General features: G+C 64.0%; 2 protein-coding genes and 1 long non-coding RNA gene across 5 annotated transcripts in view; 1 reads left to right on the top strand and 2 right to left on the bottom strand.

Moving 5' to 3' along the window:
* Endou (endonuclease, polyU-specific) overlaps positions 1–5,658 on the bottom strand; it is a 21,709-nt gene extending 16,051 nt beyond the window's left edge. For all 3 annotated transcript variants that reach the window (XM_013505658.1, XM_013505657.1, XM_013505660.1), the window contains exon 1: positions 5,420–5,658. In XM_013505658.1, the coding sequence (XP_013361112.1) occupies positions 5,420–5,642 (223 nt within the window). In that variant the 5' untranslated portion in view covers positions 5,643–5,658. The remainder of the gene's footprint in view (positions 1–5,419) is intronic.
* A 26-nt stretch (positions 5,659–5,684) lies between these two features.
* On the top strand, positions 5,685–6,386 carry LOC106146873. Its single transcript, XR_001231488.1, has 2 exons — positions 5,685–5,757; positions 5,899–6,386. It is a non-coding gene; the product is annotated as an uncharacterized LOC106146873 (long non-coding RNA).
* Positions 6,387–7,256: 870 nt separating this feature from the next.
* Positions 7,257–26,512, bottom strand: Rapgef3 (Rap guanine nucleotide exchange factor (GEF) 3; the record flags this gene model as incomplete). Its single annotated transcript, XM_005406623.2, is given in 28 exon segments — positions 7,257–7,660; positions 8,814–8,885; positions 8,974–9,028; positions 9,407–9,471; positions 9,775–9,862; positions 10,785–10,835; positions 10,963–11,053; positions 11,255–11,436; positions 11,510–11,635; positions 12,024–12,121; positions 13,944–14,090; positions 14,400–14,481; positions 16,541–16,580; positions 16,975–17,057; positions 17,135–17,294; positions 17,460–17,538; positions 17,822–17,910; positions 18,137–18,249; positions 18,629–18,775; positions 18,900–18,976; positions 19,054–19,114; positions 19,397–19,481; positions 20,046–20,214; positions 20,357–20,478; positions 20,630–20,736; positions 20,819–20,872; positions 25,835–26,047; positions 26,443–26,512. Coding segments are annotated over 28 exon segments (2,781 nt in total). The 3' UTR covers positions 7,257–7,541.

Consider the following 26,512-nt stretch of genomic DNA (forward strand, 5'->3'; position numbering starts at 1 on the left):
GCGTAGCTGCTCAGGCCAGGGCCAGGGAGGCAGTCTGCTGTCAGAGATGCAGGGAACAGGAAGACCATCAGCAACTATTTTTTGCACAGTCCTTACAGCCTGGGTGCTACGTTATAACTGGACTGGCACGTTTGGGCCAGGCTGGACAACTCTTCCCGGAACTTCTTAGTTTGGGGGGACAGGGGAGACTGAGAGCAGATCAGCTGGGCATTAGACAGACGTCTGAGGTAGGCAACACTCGTCACTGGCGGCCACCGCTGGCCAGGGGCGTGCTAGGATCACAAGGTGCAGGGAGAGACCCGCCCACAGGCCAAAAGAGGTGTAGCCTAGGCCACCCTATTCTACCACCCTGGGCCACCCTGGGCCCCCTGGGAAAGCAAGGCCAGGTCTTTCCAGGAGAGGACCAGAGCCTTGAAGGACCCCGCAGCTGGCCTAGAATGGGCGAGGGCTGCATGCACCTCCCCAGGGGACCCTGGCACCTGAAGATGCTGGAGGTCGTCTCCACCCTGCCGTGGCCCAAGAGGGCTGGCCCGGCCCGGCGCCCGGAGAGCCCCGGGACGGCAGCTCACATCTGATCTTACTGCAAGTGTCTTAGAAATGGCCACATGTGTGATTTCTTTTGGCACGTGGGGTTGTTTGCTGCATACCACGGTTGTGTTTCCAGGCTTTTTGGAAGTCTGTGGCAGCCTGACACCCAGTGTCGCACTCACTGCCCTGCCTTCCCCGGGCACATGCGTCAGACCTGCCAGCTGCACCCCACCACGGAGACTCCCAGGCGCTGCGTCTGGCTCTGCTGCCCGTGCCTCGGGCTGGCCCTCCCCGCCTGCCGGATGTCCATCTGCTGCTCATCTGCAGCCCCCGGGAGCCCGCGCCTGTGGACTCAGTGTTTGTCCCGCGTGACTTGGAGACACCACAGCCACCTCTGCCGGCCTGCTGCTGCCAACGCGGTTTCAGCGAACGCCAGCGCTGCCTGTGCGTTCCGCGTTCCCCAGCTGTTCCTTTAGCCCACCTCTGAAATTCCTCGAGACGGCGATCCTGCCTCCCGGTCCCCCTCCACTGCATGCTGTCGTCATACGCTGGTCTCGTGAGGCTGGGAACAGCAAGGACCAACGCCTAAAAGGACGAGGGGACTGGGTGGCCCTCTCGAGAGCTGAGGGGGTGATGACCAAAACACAGGCGAGGAGGTGGCTCCCACCAGCTGTGACAGCTGCAGAGTTTGTACCAGGGAACTGACAGGCCCAGGGCGGAAGTAAGGTCTAGGATTCATTTTTTTTTTCCTTTTTCTTTTTTTTTCCTTTCCTTTTCTTTTTTTCAGATAGGCTGATCTTGAACTCACTATGCAGCTGAGGCTGGCCTCAAAGTCTTGGCGATGCTCCTGCCTCAGCCTCCCAAGTTCTGGGATGAGAGGTGAATACCATGGTGCCCAGCTAGAGACCCATTTTGAACTTGCATTTTCATAGTAAACACACCATAATTTTAGCTATGTTGTGCGTGCATTTAGAAATTGGAGGGGCCCAAACCCCTCAACCCACCTGCGAGTTTTGGATGCGGTTTGCTCCCAAGGGTCCACAGGTTGGAGCAGCACAGAGGAGGTGGCCCTTTAGGAGGTGGAGCCTGTGCAGAGGTCACTGAGGGCCCTGCCCTGCGGTGGGATGAAGAGTTCACGCCCTTGAGTAGCTCTCATGAAAGCAGCAAGCCCAGCCCCGTCCCTGCTCGGGTTTCCTGTCCTCGATGTGACCTTTCCTATCCATCTTGCTCCACCTTAGACTCTCCTGAGAGCCAGAACCAAAGGGACCACTCAGTCTTGGACTTTTAGCCTCCATGGCTGTGAGAGCAGTAAGCTTCTTTTCCTTATAAACTTACCCAGATTCCAGTGTTTTGTTATCGTAACATACAACAGACTCGTATGCTTCAGCACCACCACCGAAAGCAGCGCCCCCGGGGATCATACTGAGCCCAGGATCCTACCAGCTTCGGAATCCAGAGAAACAGATGACTCCACATCATCCTGATCTTTAAGGATCACAGAGAAACCCCCTGTCCATACTTTCTGCCAGCTGTGCTAATGTTTACTTTGTAAGCCCCAAAGAGAAGATAAAGTAAAATTGCTATGGTAGATCCTCAAACTCCACCAGCTTTGGGGAGCATCTGGTGAGCAAAGAGAAGTGGATGGAAGGACAGACAGTGACCAGGAGGCTCGGAGAGACAGACAGGCATGAGCAAAGGTGAGATCAAGAGGGAGCGCCACGCCCAAGGCCAGTCAGGAGCCAGAGGTGGCAGGAGGCACCACACGGCGTCTCGCCCCGGGAGGGTTGGCACAGCAGGGCTGTTCTGCTTCACAAAGGCAGTGATAGAACAGGACTGGCAGGAATGGTTCCTGACCCATGTGTGCAAGGCTGCGACGAGTCAAAGTGATCATAATTACGCGCAGGAAATTGCTCCTTTCTTATTCATTCCCCGAAGAACACTGCGCTATGCGCCCTGGCACGCTGCTGGGCAAAGCAGATACAGGGGCAGGCACTCCGTCTCCACAGGGAAAGAAGCGAGCCGAGTGCGTTTAGAGGGTGCCTCGGGACGCAGCCCTGATACCATGGACTTTGAAGCCCTCCTGCTGGGTTCCAGCCCCAGCTCTGCCGCTCAGCACCTGGACAGCCCTGCGCAAGCGTCCTCTGGGCCTCGGTTTCCCTATAGAAGTAACAGAGCAAGTAGGAGTACCTGGCAGGATTGTCGTGAGGACTGAGTGAGCTAATAGTTACAGAGCTTTAGAACAGTGCCTAGCATACAAGAGCAGAGGCGTGTTTGTTTAAAAAAAAATGTATACATATATATATGGCCATAAAGGGCCTGTTTAGGTGGTTAGGGAAGTCCTCCCTAAAATGTGACATTTAAAACAGACACAAGGAGCATAAGAAAGGAGCACCCCTAACCTCTCCACAATGTGATGTTTTTTTAGAGTTTCAAAAGTAAATGAGAATTTTAAAAATGAGCAGCGGGTGTTTGCGAGTCTCAGGGATGGTAGCCCTTTGGTGAATCCTGCTGCCCAGCTCCGCTGGTTTGGTGCCAAAGATGACCTGATTCCGACTGAGAACTTCGACGGGAACAAGTCCCTGGCTCCACCCCCTCCCCAGCCGCGCCTGAGCTCCGAGGAGGACAGCTGCAGCTGCCTGACAGGAAGCCACGAGCCAGAGCAGAAACGGGGACGAGGAGGCCGTGCTCCTCCAGCGCCCGCGCACGCTGGCCCTCCCTCCAGGATTCCTGCAGGGCTCAGCCCCAGCAAGGCTGAGCGGGTACAGCTGGTCCCCGACCTCTCCCTGCACCCCACCCTGGGGTGCCCTGTGATCCCCTCCACAGACAACTAGCACTCCGGGAGGAGAGGGCAAGCAGTCACGCACTGGGGCTGCTGTGGAGGGCGGTACTTAGGGAACTCCGCAGCCCTTCCAGTACAACTGCTTGCGGCCTGCTAGTCCTCTGGGGCAGCCCTGGCTACTTGGCCCGGGGATATACTTGGAGGCCTTGCACCACGTCACCTCTGACCCCGGGAGCTGCTAAGCCATGGACTCTAAGGGCAGGAAGCCACTCCCCAAACACTTCTAGTTCAAATCCTTTCAGCAAGGGGGACCCTGGGGCTCCTGTCCACACCCTGCCGACTGCGCTGCCTCGGGTTCTGGCTGAGGTACTTTTAGGGGAGGCCCCTAAGCGCAGGGTTCCGGGCTCAGAGCTCCAGAAGACCTGGATGGCTGAAGCTCCCCAAAGGCCGGGAAAGCCTGAGCTGCCCTGTGGCCAGCCACCCACAAGTTACACCCCAGCCAGAAAGCTGGGGCCCTGAGCTCTCTGCAGGGTCCAAGAGCAAAGCAGGATTGTCAGGGCAAGGCCCTTAGCAGCCCACTGCGTGGTGGCCAGACCTCCACACACACAAGCAACCAGACCTCCACACCTCCCCACACACTGAGCTCATCCTGCTTCCTGCTTCCGGAGGCCAGTGGGCTCCTTCCTTAGAGGCCCACCTTCTACTCCCCGCAGCTCTCCTGACCCCATCGAGGCCACCTGCTCCAGGAAGGCGCCCGGGCACGGGAGACAAGATAAGCACGTGAGCCAGACGCGGCTTCTCTGAGTAAGTGCATTCCGCCACCATCAGGGAGGGGACAGCAGCCACCTGTCCCCTGGGATGCAAGCTGTCTCCTCCTGGGCCGCAGAAGGGCGGCAGGGATCTGGAGGAGGATGTTTGAGTTGGCTGGGCAGCTGGACGGGCCTGGGGGACACTTAGCTCCGATCATGGCCCAAAGCCGCGTGGGAGGCAGGTGCAAGGACACCGCTGAGAACCGCTGGCAGATCCGGGAGAAGAGGGAAGACGTGCCAACAACGGTCAGGTCCGCGTTCGCTCCAGCCACCAGCACCGTGCCCTCTGATGCTCGGGGCGCGTGCGCCCGTGGTAAGCTGGGGTCACCCCAGCAAGGGAGACAGCCGGGCCGGCCGTGTGCAGGGCCAGGGAGGGCCGGACGGCTGGGGCTATGGACGAACACTCCCACACAGCAGCGGCTCTGGGCCTCGGTGCTTGTGGGTGAGCGGTGAGACACCGGAGCCCAGGCTGCCACGGCCCTCTGGACCCACCCTTTTACAGGACTTGTCTGCCCAGCTGGGTCGATGGCTCTGCGAGGGCCAGGGCTGCCAGCCTCGTTCAGGGCTCCTACCAGGCTCACAATAAGTGCTGGAAAGGGAAGGGTGCTGGGAAGGCAGAAAGGGAGAAACACATTTGCTTGGACCTACTCCTATAAGAAAACTGGGGTTTCAGGAAGTAGACAGGGACAAGGAAGGACATGGCCGATACATGTCCAGTTACTTCTCCCAGGCGCCCTATCATTACGCAGTTACATGACCGTAGGCAAATTTTTCTGTGCCTCAGTTTCTTTGGCTGTGAAATGGGGTCAAACACCTGTAGCACCTAGCCATCATCAGCACAGAAACCCTAGATGGGAAGTGTGAAGGCGAGGACAGAAATGCTGATTAACCTCAGTGTACTACTACCACAGTCCTGAGTAACAGAGATGCCAGGAGACAAGTCCCTGCCGCACGGGAAGCTGAGGGGCCAGAGGCCGAGCGTCCTTGGGGACACAGAGCCTCGAGGCCGCAGGGAGCAGACCCACCCCTCCCCCCGTAAGCCAGAGGGGAAGGGAGATGCGGCGCTGGGCCCAGGGCTCCAGGCGTCTGCCGCTGCTGTGGCCTGGCGGGAGAGGGAAGGACGGGCTCCAGGAAGAGAACCCCAAGCCTCTCTCCCGCCCCCAGGTCCTGCTGCTCACTGCAGCCCGCCTGTGGCTCTCCTGTAAGCTGAGGGTGGGCTGTGTGTGTCCACAGGTGTGACCCTCTGTCCTGGTCTTCCCCCCAGGACACCTGCTGAGGCACACACAGCCCTTCCCGGCCTTACCCTCGAGGCGGAGGACAGCTGTGGGTCGCTGACTGGTGGAGGTTTGGCCGAAACACCAACACGGGGCAGTTAAAAGGGAAGAAAGCGCCTCAGACTCCTGACTCACCAAGGCCTGGTCACCACTGCTCAGCTCAGCAAGCTCCCCGCCCGTGCCTTGTGAGCCTCCGTCCCCACCCAGAGGAGAGAGAACTGGCTGGGCGACCCCAGCTGTCGTGGCTTGCATCCAAACAGACCCAGTCCCTCACAGTCTCACGTGTTTGGAAGGCGACGGCTCCTCGGCCACTAGACCTGCCAGTGATTAGACTGCCGGTGAGCTCCAGCAGACTTGCTGTTGGCAGGTGAGGCCTGGCAGGGGGCTGTGGGCCACTGGGGGTGCGAGCTGAAAGGGTCCACGCCTGTCCCTGGCTTCTCCCTGCCCCTTCTTCCTTTTTCCCTCCCACTTGGTTGCCATGACAATGGCAGCAGCTTTCCTCTGGCAGGCCTTTCCACCACGCGCTTTCTGCCTCGGACCCCGCTGACCACGGACTGAACCCTCTGACACCGCAAGTCAAACCTCGCCTGCTGTGAGGGGCAGGTGTGGGGTATTTCACCACAGACAGGAAGGTGACTAACACACCCGCCACGGGCTCCGCCTCGGAGTCTCCCCCAGGCTTCAGCCAGGCGATGCCGCCCCTTCATGGGGCTTCAGGCACAGCACTCCCTGTGAGTCACCTCTGAGAGAGGCAGGAGCTGCAGTTCCATCTCTAGCAGCGGGATGGGAATCATTATACGCGTCTCACAGATGCAGAAATGAACTGACTCGGTCAGGCTCCCTAAAAACCTGAGGCATAACCCCAGCTGTGCCGCCTCACCGCCAGGCCTCTGCCTCCTGGGAGCGGCGCACACGTGCGCCCATGACCTCAGAGAGTCTGGCGGCCCGGGCTCAGGGTGAGGCAGGTGTGTCTCGCCTGAGCCACCCGCTGCTGCACCCGCCAAGTGAAGGCAGCGACCACTCCAGCTGCTCCCGCTGCTGCAGGGGTGGCGCTCCCTCCTCCAGCCACCCCAGGGCCCCGCCGCCTCACAGCCCACGCAGGCTCATCCTGGGTGCTGTGAGGGCTCTCTCAGCCCAGACGATGGACCTGCTGCCACCAGGCTCCAGGGCAAGGAGAAGAGAGGGCGTGGTCCCTGCCTGGAGCTTCTGGGTCCCAGGGAATGTGCTGCAGGGGCAGGGAAGGGAGGTCCTCACCCAGCACAGCTTGCTGGGTGATACATCCCGACCTCTTCCTAGATGCTGCAGGCCTGAGGAGGGAGGCGCCTCCGCAGCCTCTACCTCAGCACCTCTCCATGCCTTTCTAGCGCCTCCGAGGCCTCCTCTGTCACCTTCAGGGCCCCAGGGGGAAGAGCAAACCCCCGGGAACAGGGACTGGAGTTAGGGGAAAGGAGACGCAAGCTGCATCCCAACTGCAACGGTCTCCACCGTGGAGAGCTGGTGGTTTCCATTTCTCCGGAGGCCTGGGGGCCAGGGGCCAGGGCACACATCTGGGCGCAGTCAGCTGTCCTGGAACCTTGCCTCGGTCGCAAAGACCATGCCTGGCAGGGGCTGCCCGCCAGCCCGCTCCCCAGCTCCTCCCCCGCCACGCCCCCACGTGGGGGGGAACACACTTGTCTTTGTTAACTTATGGGAACAATAAAGCTCCTCAGGGACCACCACTCCCAGCCACACAGCCCGGCCCACACCCAGCTGTTTATCTCAGACCTTGGAAAGAAAAGCAGCGCTCCCCGCCCCCTCCCGCCGGGCCCACACACACATGCCCTGCATCTGCACCTCCACGACGAAAACAAACGCAGGCAGGGCACCTGTGAGGGGAGCTCTCTATTGAGCAGAGTCCAGTGCCTGCCCGGCGCGCCCACCCACGCCCAGCGCCGCGCCAGCCCCCCGCTCCTTGGCCGTGCGCCCCGGCGCAGTTCCACTCGGGTCCTCCTCCGCCACCAGGCACCACGGGGACAGCCGCCTCCACACTGCCCGCGCCAGGGCCTCGAGTCCATCCGCGGAGAGCCCTGCCCAGCGCGGCCGGCTGCGGGCCCCTTGGCCCGGCCTGCCCTTGCTCTCGGTGGGAAGCGCCTGCTGCAGCCCAGCCCCTCCTCAGGGCTCCAGTTCCCGGGAGAGGCGGGACAGCTCCCGCTGGTTGTCGATGACCTTCAGCTGCTGGACGTAAGCCCAGGTGCTGGCCGAACTCCGGGTGCTCAGGGACTGCTCCGAGCCTGGGGGAGGGCGAGCCGTCAGGGAGGCACCAGGCCACGGCAGAGCCCCGCCCTTCCCACTCCGGGGAGCAACAGGCCTATCTGCCTCCCCGCCCACCCGCACTGTCCCCAGGCCCTGGGACTGCACACCCCGATGGAGTCAGGGCAGAGCAGCACAAGTCTGAAAAAAGCAGATCCCTGAGATTTCGTACCGTGTAATACCCCTCTTCCTAAGTTAACACATAACTAAAATTTTACAATATTTTGTTATAGCACATATATTACAGATGAAGGATTTCAAAGGGGTATATGTGTACGTCTGAGACAAGACTTTTAAAAAACAAAAAGTAAATAGCTCAGGATATTGTGTTTTGTTGTTTGTTACTTGTTTTTTGTTTTGAGACAGGGTCTCACTATGTAGTCCAGACTGCCCTTAAGTCACTGTGTAGTTGAGGGTGGCCTTGAACTCATGGCAATCCTCCTGCCTCAGCCTCCTGAGTGCTGGGATTAGAGGCATGCACCACCAGGCCCAGCTAGCTCAGGGTACTCTGAGTGACATACAGTGAGATATAGGTGAAAATCAAGGACATGGTAATGGTGGATGGGGAGAAGCAGGCAGACAGTGGAGGTGTGGGTCACCACCAACGTTCTCATACCTGCCCTGGGCCAGGGGTGTATGTTACAGGAGTAAGTGCCGCGTTAGAATACACAGGGCCTGTGATGGAGCACATGAGCCGTGGATTTGGACTAATTCCACTTCATACAACAAAGGTCCCACCAAGAAACGCAGGTAGAGTGCAAGGTGTGGGTCTGGCTCTCACTAACCGTGAGGCCATCAGCAAGCTGCTTCAGCACTACGGGCCTCTCCCTCTGCTCTCCACTCTGAGGACTGACCCAGGGCCTTCACGCTGGGCTACGGCCCCTCCCCTTTTTTGTTCTGAGACAGGCTTTTGCTAAGTTGCCTAGGCTGGGCTCCAACTCTGGATCGGCCTGCCTCGGCCCCCAGCCTTCCCTCCTAAGAGGAGGTAGCAGCCTCTCTTGCCTCACAGAGGAATTGTGCACAGGTGGCAGTGTGATTTGTGGCAGGCCTGGCTGTCACTGCCACTCGGCAAGTGCCCGGGAAATGCCAGCCACGGCTCACGGCGGGCAGCATCCCCGCTTCCCCCGCACTTACACGTGGAAACCCTCGAGGCCTGGCTGTCCTCATGGAGATGGGAAACGCGGCTCCGGAGCGGCGAGAGGGGCACTGGGTGGGGGAGAGGCAGGGGTCAGGGGCCACAGCCCGTCAGCACCCCCTGGGGACACGGGGCTCCCCCAGGGGCCAGGCCTCTCACCGGCGCCGTGGCTTCGGCAGCGGTGCAGCAGCCGTGCGGCCCTGGCCATCATTCGCTGTGGGCAACATGAGGGCATGAGGTCAGGCCCGCGGGCCGGCCGAGCCCGCCGGACATCCGTGCTCCTTTGAACTGGGTGCCCCTAGGGCCTGGAGGAGCTAGGGTCCCCCCTCCCGCACCCCAGCACGTGGAGAGCCCGCAGGACCAGGAAGTGCAGGAAGACAGAGGTCAGGAGGACTGACAAGGCCAGCACTGAACGGGGGACTCCGCCCCCGCCACCTCTGCGGCCCCAGCAGAAAGCAGACGCGCCAGTGCGCAAGAGGAAGGCGGGGCTGTCTGGCCAGTCGCCTGCGGCCCTCCCAGCAAGTTCCAGCCGCCTCCCACCCCTGTCAGGCCATCGCGCCACCCCCAGCTCAGCGCCAGGGCGGGCACCCACCATCTTCTCAAAGTTGATGAGATTCTCCACCAGCGTGCGGTTGCCCTCGTGAATGAAGGTCATGTCTGCAAAGGATAATGTGCCCGTGGGTCCCCAGACGCCTGCTCCCTCCGGCAGCCCAGGGACGGCGAAGGCGAACAGGAGGCGCTCCGAGCGGCCCCCACCCCCCCCCCCCCCCGCCCCTCCGCGCCTCCTGGAGTCCGGGCCTAGACCAGGCTCGCCAGCACAGACCTCTGTCCCTTCGCCCGCACCCTGCCAGCCCGGGAAGCCCTCGTGCACCGCGCCCTCCCGGCCTCAGCAGCTGGGGTGTGAGCGCCTGAGCAGCCTGCATCCGCTTGGAAGCAGGGAGGTGGGCGCGGCCCGCTTACCTTTGAGAAGGAGGGGCATGAAGGGGATGAGCGGCGGGGACAGCTTGCTGAGGGCCAGTCGGTACACTCGGTGGTTCCACGAGGGGTCCTGAGGGGCAGCCACGCGGGAGGTGGGTGCGCACTGTCACCCACCGCGGCCCAGCGCCCGCCCATCTGCGCCCGCCGCCTGAGGCCCCGCCCCCGCTCCCCGGCCACCGCGTCTGCAGCACGTGGCTTCCGAGCCGCCCAGGAAACCTCGTGGTGGGGTCGTCAGGAGGCCCTGGGGTTTGTGGGGTCCCCTCCCTCCTCCTCCCTGTGCCCCTCTCTGTCTTTCCTGTGGGTAAATCCCTCTGAAGTTCTTCAGTCCCGAGAGGTGAATTGTTTTCCTTTTTCTTTCTTTTTTTTCTTGGTGTTTTTGAGACAGGGTCTCACTATGCAGTTCAGGCTGACCTTGAACTCATTTTATACCTCATGCTGGCAAGGAACTAAACTTGCAGTGATCCTCCTGCCTCAGCCTCCTGAGTGCTGGGATAATGGGCGGGCGCCACCACGCCAGGCTGGTGAATTGTTTTCTTAAGAGCTCCGGGCTATGCTGGTAGCAAGTCCGTCCTTTTCTCTCCTGACTACTTCGGAACAGGCAGAGGGTTCAGCCCTACCCCTTGGCCTGGCCCCCACCACACTCGGGGCTCCTGGAGGCCGCGAACAGCCCTGGCCTCGGCACCGTGAGTGCTCAGTGCCGGGCCTACCTCCCGAGCCCCGGACACAACGGCTGCAGCCCAGCATCCCGATGCCCCGGCACCTCACACCCAGGCGGCCCCTGCGCTCTGTCCCGGCTATCACGGCGGATGTCCCACCGTGCACACCGCGTGACATCACCCACCACCCCACCCCCTGGCCAGCTCCCCCGAGGCCGGCCAGAGGGAACCAGGGCCTGGCTGTGCCGCGAACCCTGAAGAGTGGCCGTAGGCAGGCAGGGGGGTGCGCGGGCAGAGCAGCGGCTTCTGGACGGAGAAGCCCTGAAAAGCACTCACCAGCAACCGCTCCAGGGCCGAGTAAAGCTTCCGGACTTTGTGGGGCAGCCGCTGCGAAGGACAGGCCGAGAGCTGCCGCTGCTGGGTGGGGCTCCGCGTGGGGGGCCCCACGACCAGCCCAGACTCCCGGGACAGGGAGGAGACCCGGCCTCGGCACCGGGCCTCCGCTGGCACCTACCTCCCAGGTGTGTGCCAGGCGGCTGATGGCCGAGTTGCTAAGGCCAAACATGATGGCAAAGAAGGAGTTGAGATTCTTTTGCTCCTTGAGGCTGTGAGCAGAGGACGCAGATGCTCAGGGGAAATGGCCGTACCCACCGCACCGGGCCCACGGCCAGGCCTGGGGCTCAGACAGGGCCGGGCCGCGGCGCCTCTGCACCACGGGGGGAGGCAGAGGGCAAAGGCTCCGGGGAGCCAGGAACAGAAGGAGCAGGGAGGCCCCCCGCTCCAGCCACGCGCCCCCCACGGCTTACTGGGCGGCCAGCTTGATGAACTTCCTGAGCAGCTGGGCCCGCAGGCCGGGCGCGGGGCAGAGGCAGAGCTCGGTGGCCACCCAGAACTGCAGCTCGTTGAAGCGGCGCATGAAGCGCTCCAGGTTGGCCGTGGTGCCGTCCCGCAGGCGCTGGGGGCCCAGCACGTAGTGGATCAGCTCCACCTGGGGGGGCAGGGGTCAGCGGGCGCGGGGCGGCGGGCACCACTCCCCGCCCCCTCAGCTCGGCCTCACGCACCTGGTGGATGCTGTTGAACAGGCTCCAGTCGAGGTCTGTCAGCTGCCCGGCCAGGTCCCTGGCACTCACCGCATCCAGCCCCTCCGCAGAGCCCACGGCCGGCCCCAGCTGCTCAGGGTGTGGGGTCTGCAGGGAAGAAGGCCCAGGCAGGCGCCTGAGGAGTGGGGGACAGGATGGGGAGGGAGAGAGGGCCTGCGGCGAATACCCTGCACCTCGGGAGGAGGGTGGCGGGGGCAGGGCACCGCAGGGGCTGCAGGACAGGGTTTCCTACGGAGCCCCCTGCTGACCACGCCCCATACCGGGACACCCCCAGGGTAGGGGCTCCTGCTTCCTGGGGTCCTCTAGCAGAGCAGGCCCTTTCTCCTCGGGAGCTTGCAGCCTGTGCCATCTTTGAATCTGCCCAACAGCTGAGAGCCACACGGTCCTCTTCCTCCCGCAGACCCTCCCCAGAACCCGTCTCTGCCACCCTAGCAGGCAGCTCTTCCCCGGCCCTGGCACCCTGCCCGGCCCCTACCAGCTTGTGCACTTCCTGCGGGGTGACAACAAAGAGCCGCTCGTTGAGCCCCAGGGATGTGGCCACACCGCGGGCGTCTGGCTGCAGGCCCACGGCATCTGCAAAGAAAGCGGAGGCCGCTGGGCGCCGGTGGGGTGGGAGGCGGCCGGGCCGGCGGAGGCCTGCTGGGGAGGTTCTGTTCCAGCGGCGGCCGCGGCCACGCGCAGGTGCTGTCGGAAAGCGGGGTGCGGGCCCCGTGCCCTCACGCCCCTCCTCGGACAGCGGGGTGGAGGGTGAAAAGGGGGCCCCGGGGCGAAGCTTCCGCCTCCGTGAGCCTCAGCTTCCTCCTCTGGAAGATGGAGACCTTCAGCCCGACTCCCTCACACGTCAGGACGCTGCCTGAGGCAAACACAGCACGGGTCTGCGGTGCACAAAGCCCTGTGCAGACTGCGGAACGTGCGAACCTCGGTGTGGATTTTCACCGGCCCGGTGTGGCGGAACCGTGCTTTCAGCCCCCTTTGAGTCCTCCGTGCCCCACCAGCAACCACCAAGGTGAGACACGCGTCACCCCCGGGCCCGGAGAACACTAGCTTTCATGTTTATTGTTTCCACCTGCTTTGCACTTCTATTTTATGTACAGCTCTACAATTACGTATTACTGAGGTGATATACAATTTATAAACACGTTTACACTTAGCAGAGGATTTATAATAAAATACCGGCCACTGGCAAAGGCATCGGTAGTCTGGACATCAGTGGTCGAACAGGTGCCGGGCACAGCAGGTGCCAGTCCTTACGGGGGCAACTGCAACTCACCGGACGGCCAGTAGAGGGCAGCGCTCGCCAGAGCAGATAGCACGGGTGCCCTTTGCCCCCTTCCCGGAGCAAGGCCCCCCCCCCCGTGCGTCATCCCTGACTGCTCCCTGTTCCACCCACCCTGGGCCTGGGCTGCGCCCTTCACAGACAACAGTGGCTTTTCGTGCCCCAAGTGCTCCAAAAGCAGGTTGTGATAGTCCCTATGCAGTCACAACCCAGGCCCTGCCTGCTGGGCCCCCGCCGCATGTGCCACGCACCTATCTCCACTTGAGCAACCACCACAGCCCTGGGTACAGATGGGCACGGTGACAGTGCTCCTTCCAAGGAAGGAAGGGAGGCCAGGGAGGCTGTGCAGCTTTCTCAGGATCCCACAGCTAGCGGACAGGCAACCTGGGATTCCATTCCGCAGAGCGGGCTGGCCTTGAACCCACTACGGACCGCAGGCTGGCCACGAATTCACAGCGATCCTCCTGCCTCAGCCTCTCCAGTGCTGGGATTACAGGCGTGTGCCACCACACCCAGCCATCATTCTGCTCTGAACCATCTGGCTGATCGGCCTTCTTTGCCACGGTACCTCTAGCTCCTAACACACTACTGCTTCGTGGCTGACCTCAAACTGTTTGCTGAATGACTACATGAGTGAAGACTGCCTAAGACCAGCGACATCCTCACTTACTATGTGAGCTTGGGGAAGCCACTTAATCCCCAAGCCTCGTTTCCCAGTCTGAAATTGGGGCAAAAATACCCATCTCATAGGATTGTTATTAAGATTAAAGGCACGTTTAGCTGAAAGTTACACACTGCTAGCTATGTGCCAGCAAAGACTCAGGGGGAGGCTAAGACTCAGCATCCCTACTTTGCAGAGACGAAACCCAGCACAGAGCATCGAATGCGCTGCCCAGGACACAGCGCTGAGGAGCCACAGGGCTGGCGTCACGCAGCAGGCAGCAGGCTCCCGGGCTCGCGCTCACAAGCCCCGCACATCAGGCAGGGTGAGCACAGGCAGAAGGCCTTCCAGAGCTGCCTCCCGCTGCTGCCAGCCAAGCAGAGGGTAACGATCTTACTCCGGGGGGCGGGCACAGATCTGAGGGCCCCTCCCTCCGGGCCTCCTGGGACACAACTCACCGCCGGTGGAGTTGACCTTCACCAGCACCTGCCCCTTGGTCCAGCCGTCCTCCTGGGCCAGCGCCGCCATCACCTCTCTCACGGAGGCCGTCACGGGCAGCTGCAGGGTCAGCACCGAGTGGTCGGGCCGGCAGATGTCGTAGGGCACTGGGGAGGGGGCAGGGCTGAGTGGCAGGAGGAGCCGCCAGGCCCCCAGCTCGGGAGAGAGGGCGCGACTGCGCAGGGCAAGGATCCCACAGGAGCGGGAGGAGCGGGCAAGGGTGACGCTCGGAGGCCGCACGAGGCGGGAAGCCCGCAGCCGGGACGCGAGCGCAGCAGGCGGACCGGCACCTAGAACGGAGACCCCAGCGAGCGCAGCGCACTGCCCGTGACCCACACACCCCTGGGCCGAGGGGGCCACAGCAGGACGAGAGAGGCAGAGACAGCCGGGGCGGAAGCCAGGCTGGGGCCACCCACCTTTGTCCCCCACCCGGATGGCACAGCTGCTGCTTGGCAGAGGCTCGTCCTGGCTGGGGAGCCAAACAGGCACGTTCCGGGCCTGGGAGGAAGAGGAAGTAAGGCTGAGAGGACACGGGGACGGCACGCAGGCAGGGGACAGCGAGCGTCCCTGTCACCAGGAGTAGGAACCCGACAGCACTGCACCACCAGAGGGCTCTGCTGGCCATGGTAACCTGAGTCCAGGTGAGGCCCTGGGACGGCGCTGCAGAGGAGGTAGCAAGGCTGCGGGGGGTGAGGCGCGCCCTCCGCAGGTGTGCCTGTCCCTCTGTGCCCAAAGATCCAGAGCCTTCTCTTCCTCGCCCTCCCTCAGCTATGACCTGCTACAAACCAGGCACTGGCCCAAGCAAACCGTCACAACAGCCCTGTGACCCGAGTATTATTATTCCCGCTTTATGGATGAGATAAAGGCAGGCCAGACAGGTTAATATGCTAGAGGCCACACAGCAGCTGAGGGTGAGAGCTGGAGGCCTGCTCCACCCTCCCTGGGCTGCCCACACCGCCTGCTGCATGCCCAGCAGCAGGGAGGCAGGGGCTGAGAGCACTACAGATGCCCGCAGCCAGGGCTGCCCCGCACAGCTCCTCCTCCCGCCCCGCACAGCTCCTCCTCCTCCCGCCCGGCGGCTCTGTCCAACCTGGGGCTCACGCCTCCTCCCTCCGAACCCGCCTCCTCCCTCCGAACCGAATGCGGCAGATCCCCGGGGCCAGGCCTCAGGCCTCTGCGCTGCCCGCAAACGTCCCCAGGCACCCTCACAGGTCCTCACAGCCTGGCTTTGCCACCTGCCCGCACGCTTCCCCAGCCACGAGCCATCGTCACCTCCACGCACCATGCACGCCCACCCCTCCTCCCTCACCCCCAGCGCTACAATGGCCCAACTGTTCTCCTCCCGGGGCCCTCAGGTGACTCCAGCCTCCTCCTGCAGCCCGCCTGCGCAGGCCAGCGGAAGCTGCAGCTCAAGGCGACCATTGTCCGTGGATAAGCCCGCTCTTCTGCCGGGCTCTCCGGATGGCCCGTCAGGTCCACGGGCCCTGGCTCAAGCACCGGTCTCTCTCGGCAGGGGGACCATGCTCTTCCCTTGGCCAGGTCACCCTCTGTGCCCGGGCTCCTGCCCACCTCTCCAGCCCCCTGCGGTCCCCTCACTCTCCGTCCCCCAGGGTCACCTTGGGGTCCTCCTTGGGCTCACCCCTCTGACTGCAGCTTCGACTCCGAGAACACTTCCCCTAAACCCGATGGCCGAGCCAGCTCCCCCGCCCTGCTTTCAGGGACCCTGCTCTTGGCGTGCCCGCGGTGGCTCGCAGCCCCGCCCGCGCCTGCCCGTCAGCACACAGGCCAGGGGGGACCGTGCCGGCCACGCTCTCCACAGGCAGCCAGCACAGCCCGGTGTGCAAGGGAAGGCCGGTGTCAGCCCCGCCAGGCCGAGGCCTCTCCCAGGAGGCCGCGCCCCAGAGGGACGTGACAATTGGCTGAGCTGAAGAACGTCACGGAGGACACCTGGCTCATGGGGGCTGGGGACGGGGAGCCGGGAGCAGGCTCTCCAGGAACGAGGAGAAGGGCCCGGTCAGGCAAAGCGCCCAGGAGAGTTCCGCACAGGTCAGGGGGCAGGCCGCGGTGTGCCCAGCGTCCCTGCCCGAGAGGCGCAGCAGGAGTGTGGGCAGGTGCGGTGGCCAGGCAGGCGGCCCAGGTGAGGCGTTCAGATTTTCTTCCCAACACAACCTGCCTCTCCAGTCCCTTCTCCCCCAACTCCTCAGCCAGTCTGGGTTCTGGTCATGGCTGTCTTCTTGCCTCCCTCTGACCCCAGCCCCAGGCCGGGACGGCACTGGCCACCGGACTCCCCAGGGAGGTCCTGTACTTGCCCTGGATCCCGCAGCGCTGGCTCCTAGGAGCCCTCAGGCCTCGGTGAACCTCACGATCCCGCCTCGCACCCCACCGACGGCGTGAGCTGCCTCCCAGGCAGGAAGGCCCGTGGGGGAAGGAAGCTGCCACCTGGACCTCAGGTCCTCCCTCTGCCCCACACCACACACAGCAGGGGCCTGGCGGGGAGCTTCGGGCGGCACACAGCCTCTCAGGGAGGGAGGGCGGGGGAAGGAGAGACGACAGGTACCTTCAACTGTGGAGACGCGCTCCCGCAGCCGTTCTCCAACCTGGGGAGCAAGAGGGAGGGGCTGAGACGGGGCATCTGGTGCCCTCGGGGCCCCGAGGCCGGGCCGGGCTCTGGATCCCATTCTGTCCCTCAGAGGGCAGCTGTCTAGGAAACGCAGTGGGCAGGGGACTGGCAGGGGCTGCCACTGAGGTGCCAGCTGACGCTCGGGTGCCTGGTGGCGGACGTGAGGGCTGCGGGGCTCTCGGGACGGGCGGGAGCACGGGCTGAGAGCAGGGCCGCCAGAACGGAGGGCCCGGGCCTCAGGCACACAGCTGGGGGCCGGAAAGAACCACTGACTGCAGCAAGCCGTGCTGCCTGGATTCTCAGCCAGGCCCGGCCCAGAGCGCCCACTCCACCCCATGGCGCTCAGCACGTCAAGGGAAGGCAAAGGCCACCTGTGGTGTCGCCGCCTCTCGGGCCACTGCTCCCTCAACAGGTGGCTGAGCCGGGCGTCCCTGCTCACCAGGTCGGAGAGTTTCTGCAAGAGCCAAGATCCCCTGAGACGGCTGCGGCCGGGCCTCCCCGACAGCCCACCGGCCTCGCCTCCCTCGGTACCTGGAGGAAGCTGGTGGCCACAGGGTCCTTGTGGAGCATGGGACTGTACAGGGCCACCCACCGGCCGACCAGCCGCAGGATCTGCTGCCGCCGGTTGCAGATGTAGGAGCTGTGCTCCAGCTCGCCGCCCCCGGCAGCCTCCGCCGGCTCCGCGTGGAAGGTGAGTGCCAGTCAAGGGAACCACGACACGCTACGGGTCCCCGGCACGCCTGAGCCAAGGAAGGGCAGGGTGTGCCCCCCCAACAGGCTGGTCCCGGGCGAGGCTGGCACCCGAGGGGGATCCTCGCCTGAACCACACCCCCACTGCCCAGGGCTGGGAGGATATTGGTGCAGCAGGGCGGCGCAGAGCTGGGCGGTGGGCATGAAGACACTGTGGGTGAGGAGGAAGTCGCTGAGGAACGTCTCTGTGGGACAGGGCGGGGCGAGGACTTCAGGGCCAGGTCTGCTGAGCACAGCCTGGGCATCCCTTCCCCAGGGCCCTCCACAGACAAGGACCAGCAACGCCCAGCCCCTGTGAGGGAGCCCCCCGTGTGACTCCCACGTGTCAGGTAAGCGGACCTCCTGTGGAGTGCCGTGTGGACCAGCCCAGCGCCCGGGGAGGTCAGACGCCAGGTGCCTGGCCCTGCCCCAGGCTGCGCTGGCCGAGCTGAGTCAGACAGCAGGCCGGGAAGGCATCTTCTGCCCTACCTGTTGGGTCATGAGCGCTGGAATCCGGCCGCATGGCCTCCAGCAGCAACTCCAGGATCTTCTCCGGGGTGCCAGACATCACCGTGTACCTAGCAGGGAGCCCGTCAGGACGGTGGCCATTCCTCCCCACTCCCACGGCCCGGAGAGGCGTCGATCACCAGGGACATCACTCTTCCCGACGGGCCGGCCCTGTCCCGCCTTGGGGCGCGGAGGGAGGCGACTGCAGAGCACACTCTAGGCCCCGCAGGGCCAGAGGGCAGGAGTGGGACTCCGGCAAGGAAGTCGCGCAGTGTGGAGGGGGCAGGGCGGGCTCACCGGTTCCTGCCCGGCGTCGGCGGGCGCGAAGGGCCAGCGCCCTGAGACGTGCGCTCCAGCACCAGCACCACCTTGCCGTGCTCCTCCAGCCTCATGGTCTTCGCCTCCACGTCCTGGGGAGCAGCCGCGCCCGCGTTCACCCCAGCAGGCGTCTCTGCCCGCCTCCCGCTCCCTTCCCACCCACCTCCCCGGTCCTCGCCACAGACCTGGCCCAGGGCCCCTTCCCAAGCCGTCCTCCGGCCCTTGCCTGCGGAGACCCCACTCCGCACAGGACGGCCTCCCCTATGCCACGTCCCCCATACCCGCCGGGCTCCCACGCATGGAGATCTCTTGAGCCCTCCTGGCTATGGGCTTCGCCTGCTCCCACAAGCCTGCGTGCAGCCCCTGCCCCAGCCCTCACACCCAGCATCTCCCTGCAGCCTCCCTGCTCCCACGCTGTCCCCCTCACATCTCTCGGCCTCTGCTTTCTGCCTTTCCACCCCAGGGAGGCACCTTGATGATTCGGTTGAAGTCCTGTTTGTCCACACGCAGGAAGTGACAGTTATCTTCCCGCAGAATGATGGTGGCCGCCCGGGGTGCGTCGTTCACCAGGGCCAGCTGTCCAAAGTCATCTCCCTCGTGCAGCGTGGTCACCAGCCCCTGCAGCCAGGCCTCAGTCACAGCCCACCGCATGCCCAGCCCTCACTGGTCAGGCCCAGCCAGGAAGCGGGGGCACTGGAAGCCTTGGGACTGGCCAGGGTGCTGGGCGGCTGGAGGGTCTCACCTTGCCGTGGGTCACCACGTTGACAGATCCCTTCCAGATAATGTACCACGAGGTGCCCTTGTCGCCCTGGCTGAACACTGACAGAGGCACCGATCAGATCCCGCCCTTCCTGGCACCCTGCCCCGCCTAGGCCCCCGCACCCAGCCTGACTTACACACAGTCCCCGCCTTGCTGTGGGATTCGAAGAGCAGCACAGCTGCTAACTCCCGCTTCACCTGTGGGCAGGGGAGGAGGGTGGGTGTGGAGGTGAGGAGGGGTCAGGTGCAAAGACCCACGCGCTGCGGGCAGGGTATGGCCAGGTGAGGTGTTCCTGGGCAGCAGGAGAGGCAAGGCGAGAGATGGCTAGGGCAGCGGGAAGATACTCAGGGCATGAAATTAGACTGAGAATGTCCAGCCACGGCTGGTGGGGAGGGACCCAGCCCTGGTCAGCAGCGGGAGGCTGCCGGAGTCACGGCCCGGACAAGTCAGGTCTGGACAGGCGAGGGCAGGGCACTCACTGAGTTGGACAGGTGGGCCACAGCCTTGATGTGCAGCAGCTCCTCGAAGATGAGGTCCAGCTCCTCATCCAGGCGCTGCCCCGGGCTGCGGGCGCAGAAGTAACAGGAGCACATGAGGGACCGGCCCAGGCCCAGGGCGGGAGCTGTCCCACCCACCTGGCTCGGCCCTGGGCCAGATGGCGCCGGCTCCTCGATCCTCATCAGTCCTGGGGTAGCCTTTGCGGAGTGGGCCCCAGGTGCCAAGTCCTGTGCTAAGCACCTTACATGCATTATTTCATTCCGTCCCCGACAGCCCAGTGACACAAATTCTATTATTCTCGCTTGACAGAAGAAGCTGGTACGGAGAGGCCCAAGGTCACCCAGCGAGTAGCCAGTGGAGCTGGACTTGGAACCGTGAGCTGCCCGCAAACCCCAAAGCCTCCCCTCTTTCGGCCGGGACGGCATGCAGAGGGGAAGGATCCTCCGAGGCCCCCTGCCCACACGCTCACTGATGCAGGAAACAGGCTGGGCACGGGAGGGGCGGGAGGACACACAGCGAGTTCGTGACAGAAGGCAGGCCCAGGCCCAGGTCTCAGCGACAAGCCTGAGTCCATGGAGTCTAAATGCCTCATGGGACCTGGGGGTGGGGGATGCGGGGCTCCGAACTCACGGCTTTCGCAGGGCCACAGTGAGCAGGGCGTCTGGTCCCCGCTGGGACAGCAGGGCCATTGCCTCGACCAACTCCTCCTCTAGCTCATGGGTTCCCGCAGGCTCAGGCTCCGGCCCCAAGAACCGATAGAACTGGGCATCTCGGTCCTGGAAGGTCCAGTCGTGTCTCACTGAGGGATCGAGGCCCAGGCGTGCAGGGAGAGGACATTGAGCCACGGAGGTACGAGGTGCACAGTGCAGTGCCACGCCCCTCCGCAGCCCCCCTTGAGGCCCACGGCCCAGCTCCCGCCCCCGCCCCGGGCTCAGGCTCACCATGGCAGAGGGCACCTTCATCCAGCAGCACCTGGCAGATGCCCACTGCCTGGCTGCGGGAATGGACCCCAAGCCCCAGGGCCAAGATCCCGTCCACCAGCTCCCGTCCAGAGCAGCACTGCCTGCGGGAAGGCAGGGGCTGTGAATCAGAAAGGCCCCTGGAGACCCCGCTGCCCCTCCCCCTGCGGCAGGGCTAGGCCGCGCCTGGACGAGTGGGGAAGGAAAGAGACGGCAGGGCGGCTGGGCCAGGCGACAGAGGCAGGGCCCACTCACCGATGGAGCCTGAGGTGGTGCTTTCGATCGCGGATGAGGGTCGGACAGGCGGCCAGGAGGTGTCGGTGCAGGTGCCTCCCAGCCCTGAGCACCCGCTCCGCGGAGGCCTTGGCAGGAGGACAGGCACAGCTGGCTGAAACCCTGCAGCCGCCCCTGCTGCCCCCCAGCCTCGCCCGCCTCCGCCTGTACCTGCTCGAGGCTCTCGCTGAAATCCAGGGACTCCTCACCGTTGGTGAGCGGCGTCTGAGGACAGCAGAGTGCGCAGGTCGGCATGGGGCCGCAAACTCGGCTGTGGGGCCCTTCCCTGCCCGCCTCGTTAGCACGCCTGCCCAGTCCCCAGCCCCAAGTGCGTCTGTTAGTCACTTAAGCCACAAATCAACATTCTGGGCAGACCCCCAATGCCAGGCGTCCCTCTTCCCACCCTACCTCCCCAGCACCAAACCTGCCTTCTGCACCCGAGCACCGTAACCCTATGGAGAGCCCAAGATCCCCACTCCGCTTGCTCAGGGCCCAGGGTGCCCAGGCTCCCAGGAAAATTGCCCTGTGTGGGGACAGGGACAGGCAGCCGGAAGGAACGTGGGGGTGGGAGGGAAGGCCTGCGAGCAGCCAGGCCGGGAGCAGCTCAGGGGCTGAGGACGTGGGCTCCTGGGCTGGGCGGCAGGCCTGACGCCCAGCCCAGGTTCTCCGTCCAGCACAGGACCTCGGACAGGCCCGGCGCCCTCCGGGAGCCTGGTTCGGCCTGGCTGCTGAAAACATGAATCCGAAGCTCTGCTCCCGACTCCAGGGCCTGTCCCTTCATTCACCAGTGTGTGACCTTGAACGGGTGATTTACTCTCCCTGCCTCAGGTTCCTCACGTATAAAACCTACCAAACACTAACAACAACCAACCCAGGCGCCTCAGGGCGGTCTGCAGGAGGTGAGGCACGGCGCACGTTCAGACCGTGGCCTGGCCTGGAGCTGCAGGTACAAGGCAGCTGCTATTACTTAGTAGTCAGGGCAGAGGGGCAGCTTGCTGGAGGGCTGCGTTCTCCTGAGAGACGCTCTGAGCCTTCAAGCACAAGCGAGACCTTGGCGATGGAGTGGAGTGGCTCAGGCCTTATCTCGGACTCACTAGATAATAAGGTTCCCCTGCCCCGGGTGTCAGTGGAGGCTTCGGCCTCCAGGGTGCGGGGACGTCTCCAGGGGAGACCCTGACAGCCCTCGTTTCTGGCTACCTGAGAGCCCGACTTAGTGGACAGACTGGATGGATGCCCTGCCCTCTCCCAGCCCGCCCAAAGGCAGAGCACCGCACAGACTGCAAGGCGCGTCCTCCTCCTCAGCGTTACGGATCCAGAGTCAGCACCGGGTATGCTCTGGGACTCGCAGGGAACAAAAAGCTGAAGGTGAAGCGCCTCGCGGAAGTCAGCCGCGCTCGGGACTGGCAGCGGCTGTGGAGAAGCTCGGGTTCTCCCACCAGCGCTCGCGTGCTCGGCCCCGCTCTGCCCACCACACCTGCCTGTGTCCCGTTCCGCCACTTCTTCCACACCAGCGCCTCCCCTGCTCTCCCACCTGCGCTCACAGCCCCGGGAAGGGCCTGGCCGGAAGCTGGAGCCTGCGTCCGCTCCCCTGGGGCCGGCAGGTCCCTAGGCACGGGCACTCTGCCGCCGAGCCCAGGCCGAGGTCTGCATCTGGTGTGCACGGGCGCCTGGCCCAGGGCTGGACGGAAGTCACTAGGTGTCCCAAGGGTATCCCTGGCTGGTCACGGGGCCCAGCCCGGTGCCAGACCCAGAGCCCTGAGACTTAATGGCAGGAAGCGAGGAGGAGGAGGAGCCAGGAAGAGAGGAAGGGCAGGAATGCTGCCCGGCCAGCCCCCTGTGTTGGAACAAACAGTGCCCGAGTGCTAACGACTTGTTATTCATAGCGAAGTACCCAGGCCGCCCCAGTCCCTGCCCCGGCTCCCTTTGGTGCCCACACACCAGGCTCCCGCACCAGCTCCCTTCCTGGCATTATTCTGACCTGGGAGGGTACAGGCACATCAGGAGGGGGTGGCAGAGCGCAGGGCCAAGCTGGCCCTTTGCTGTCCTACCCCAGAGGATGAGCACAGCGGCAGAGAACGCCCGTCTCCCACCCAGCACGGGTGAAAGGTGAGGACAGAACCCACGGGCCTCTCTCTCACCTCCCCAGGAAAGCAGACGCCCGGGGACTGAAGCCACTTGCAGTCACACAACTACTTAGAAACCGGAGACTCTGCTGAGTGACTCCGCTGCTGGTGCCGGCTGGAAGTCGGTGTCTGCATCGCGCGGCTCACAGACAGAGGGCAGAGGCCCGGGGGTTACGTAACCTGCCCTACAGCCGCAAACAGGACTCAGGCACTGTGCTCCGTCGCCGCGGTGCCTGCCCTGTGCCTGCCCTCTGCGTGTCGTGGACGCCAGACAGCAGCAGCATTCTGCCCTCGGGAACGTCCCGCGGCAGGACTCGGGCTTGCTGTCAGAGCCCCTCTTCCCCTGCAACTTTCAGTGCATGGGAATCTCTGGGATGGAGCGGAACTGCCGTGTGAGTCAGGGGTCAAATGTTAGATTCGGAGCTAGAGACCTAGGTTCAAATGCTGCTTCTCAATTTGCCACCTGGCCCCATGGCCTTGTGTTGATTATCTGACCTCTCAGCACCTCTGTCTCCTCATCTGTAAAACAGCGTTGATGTGATAACAGTACCCATCCCGAGGACTGCCGTGAGGACCGCATGAGTTCATATTATAAAGCACACAGTGGTGCTCACAATAACTGCTCAGTAAAGGCTACATACAGTGACCCCAGCCGCCTTCCTTTTTTCAAGATGGGCGCCCTTTACCCGGATACGGTACAAAAAACACTGGCCCAGGCCCTGGTCCAACGACCCTGAGTGTTGGCTCGGAGGCTCTCAGGTGGAGGGAAGACACGTGTGGGTCAAGGCAAAGGCCCTCACCTCCTCCTCTCAGTCCTGACCGGAAGGGCCTGGAGTGGAAGAGGAGGGCCTTGGTCCCACGGCACCAGCGGGCAGACTGCCCCCCTCCCCCCATCACCGAGTGTCAGAGTGGGGCTCCAGGCACAGCGCCAGGCCCAAAGGCCTGTGCCCCCACTCCCCTGATGTGCCTGAGGGCCCAAGCGGGCCGTGTGACGGGCAGGGAAGGACGGCAGGGGCCACCTCGGTCAGTGCCGCACCCTGCAGCCACATGCCTGGCAGCAGAGCCCAGCTACGCGGTGGGGACGACGGCATCAGGGCGGATCCCACAGCTACTGGGAGCACTGGCCGAGGTGACGGGGAACCATACACTGCTGTCATTATTTGCCCGGGTTACATGAAAGGGTGTTTTCTGTTTTAGAGAACAGGGCCACCTCCCCCCAAAATAGTCACTGGACGGGAAGCAGCCCAGGCTGCCCCGAGTCTGTGGGGCCCACCACAGGTCACCATGACCTTGCCCCTAGACCAGACAACGTCTCATCTCCCCTGCTCTTTTCCCAAGACGTCCTTCATCCCATTCCAGGGCTGCCCTGATCACTGGGAAGTCCTTTCTGCATCTAACCTCGAGCCCTCCTGCTGTACCGCTTTCACTTTCTCTCGGCCCGCCCCGGTAGGGGCAGAAGGCGCCCCCTCAGACTCCGCCCTGGGAGGTTGGTGGGTTTTCCCTTGGGCCTTTTAGAAGGAAAGTGTGGCCCAGATGACCCCTGCCCCGTCCCCTCAGCCCCGGGCTCCCCTCCTTCACCCTGGGTGTGCACCTGCCCTCTGGGCCTGCTCCCTGAGGGCCTTGCCTGGGTAAAGCCTTCATGAGGAGTGGAGGTGCAGCTGCTGGGCACCAGAACCCCTAAATTACAGGCACGATGGACTGAAACCGCCTAGCCCGGGCCTCCAGGGCCAGCAGCAAGAAAGGAGGGGCGGCCCGTTTCTCGCCCTAGAAGTCCAAGCTCCCTCTCTCACCAACCTCTCCCCACCCTGTACACATGCTCGGCCAGCCAGTGGAGGGGAAATGGCCTGCACCTTTGACCCCCTTTACACTTCAGCAGCCTTCTCACCCTCCCGGCTCCCCCACGCAGGGCACAAGCCAGCCCGGCCACGCTGGGGGCTCGGGGTGTCAGAAGCCTGGCAGCCTCCTCCACCCTTCCAGGCCATGGGTCCCAGGAGACCTTCCAGTGAGCTCACTGCCCCTACCTGACCTTCTGCCTCCCAGCCCCTACCTCGCCCTACAGCTGGGAAGGGGACAGGAAATGCACAAGTAATTATAGCCTGCAAGGGAAGGAGGCAGGGAGGGTTCCAGCCCACTGGCTCCAGCAGTAACTACGGCAGTGACCCGGCCTGGGGTGGGGGAGAGTGAGGCTGGGGAAGAGCTGGCACAGACACCTGGATGCCCCTCCTCAGCTCCACTTGCAAAGAGGGACCCCCTCGCTTCTGCCGCGCCTGGGTGTTCTCAACTCCTATCCCAGTAAACAAAACTAGCAGCTGGACAAGGAGAGCGAAGTTGCCCCGGTTCAGGACACTTGCTGGTAAAAGCTGAGCTGCCCAAGTCTGTCACCCTCTCCTGCCTTGCCCACCCCTTCACCCAGTGCCCCCAGACCCACCCCCACGCCAGGTGGGCACACAGTAGGCACTGAACCCCAGGACAGGGTGCTCCCGGGAGCCGGGTGGCCGGACCTGACCGCCCTCGATCTTCCCGCTCCCCTCACCCCTTCATTCCTTCAGCTCCAGGGACAGACCCCCCAGCCAGGGAGCTCCGGTCACCCTGGAGTCTCCAAACCTCTCAGAACCCGCCCGGAGCCCCCGAAAGCCACATGCAAGCAGTGTCCACAGGAACCCTCACTCCAAGATCAAAAGGCAGAATCTGCCGCTCCACTGTGCAGGCAAGGAGGGCGTTGCCATGGTGACATGTCCAGCACAGTAAGCGCTGGATTCGACTTAGCCCCCACGTCTTCTACCCCGCCCAGAAAGAACACACAGCACCTAACTGCCTGGCACAGAGGTGAGAGACACGTGACAAAGCCCGTTCTTCTCCTCCCCAGGCCCAAGAGGGGGTACCTGGGCACCAAGCACCCACAGACGCACAGGTCACAGCAGTGCGAGCCACCCACACACGGCAGCCAGGCCTCCCCGTCCCCCGCGGACCCGCGTGTACCGCACCGCGCCCCCAGAGCAAGCTCCTCTACAGCAGCTGGCCCGCCCCAGCGCGGGCGCGGCAGGCCACAGGTGCAGGCGCTCACCCATCGCAGTCCCTGGATGCGGCTGGGCCGCGGGTGCTGCAGCAGCAGCTGGTAGGAGCAGCTGCGGGGCCGGTGCACCCTCCTCAGCACCATGTCGAGCAGGGTCCCCTCCGGCAGCACGTCGGGAAGGCCGCCGACCGCAGGAACTCCCAGAACCAGGCTCTCTTCCACAGCCGGGCCCAGCTGCCAGCGGCTCTCACCTGGCCAGCCCACCTGTGGCGCGGGGAGGAGGGTGGGCAGCCATGCGCTGGGGCCCGGCCAGGCACAGCCGCCCCAGGCAGAAGCGCTTCCGTGCAGTCCTCGGGACGGGTCAGGCGGAGGTGCCGCAGCCCTGCCAGGAGCCGGGGGAGGGACAGGAAGGCCGTCCCCGGCCTGCCGGTCTGGCGCGGAGGGTCTCTGCTGGCTCCCGGGAGCTCCGGAATTCTGCCCCCCCCCGCCCCTACCCTGCAGGGACCTGCCCCTCCCGGCCTGGGGCAGCGGACTGCGCGATCCGCGGACGCCGCTCGGCCCCAGCGCTCCCGCCGACCGAGCCTCTCCGCCCCGGCGCCCCAGCGGGCGGCTTCCTCCCCGCCTCCCCAGCTCCCCGCGAGCCGACCGCGCGTCCGCACCTTCATGCTCCTGCTGCGCTTCGCACCTCCGTGCGGCCTGTGGGGGGACTGAGGGACGCCCGCCGGCCCC

This window comes from Chinchilla lanigera, unplaced genomic scaffold, assembly GCF_000276665.1.
Source record: "Chinchilla lanigera isolate Chin_1 unplaced genomic scaffold, ChiLan1.0 scaffold00099, whole genome shotgun sequence".
Classification (NCBI taxonomy): domain Eukaryota; kingdom Metazoa; phylum Chordata; class Mammalia; order Rodentia; family Chinchillidae; genus Chinchilla; species Chinchilla lanigera.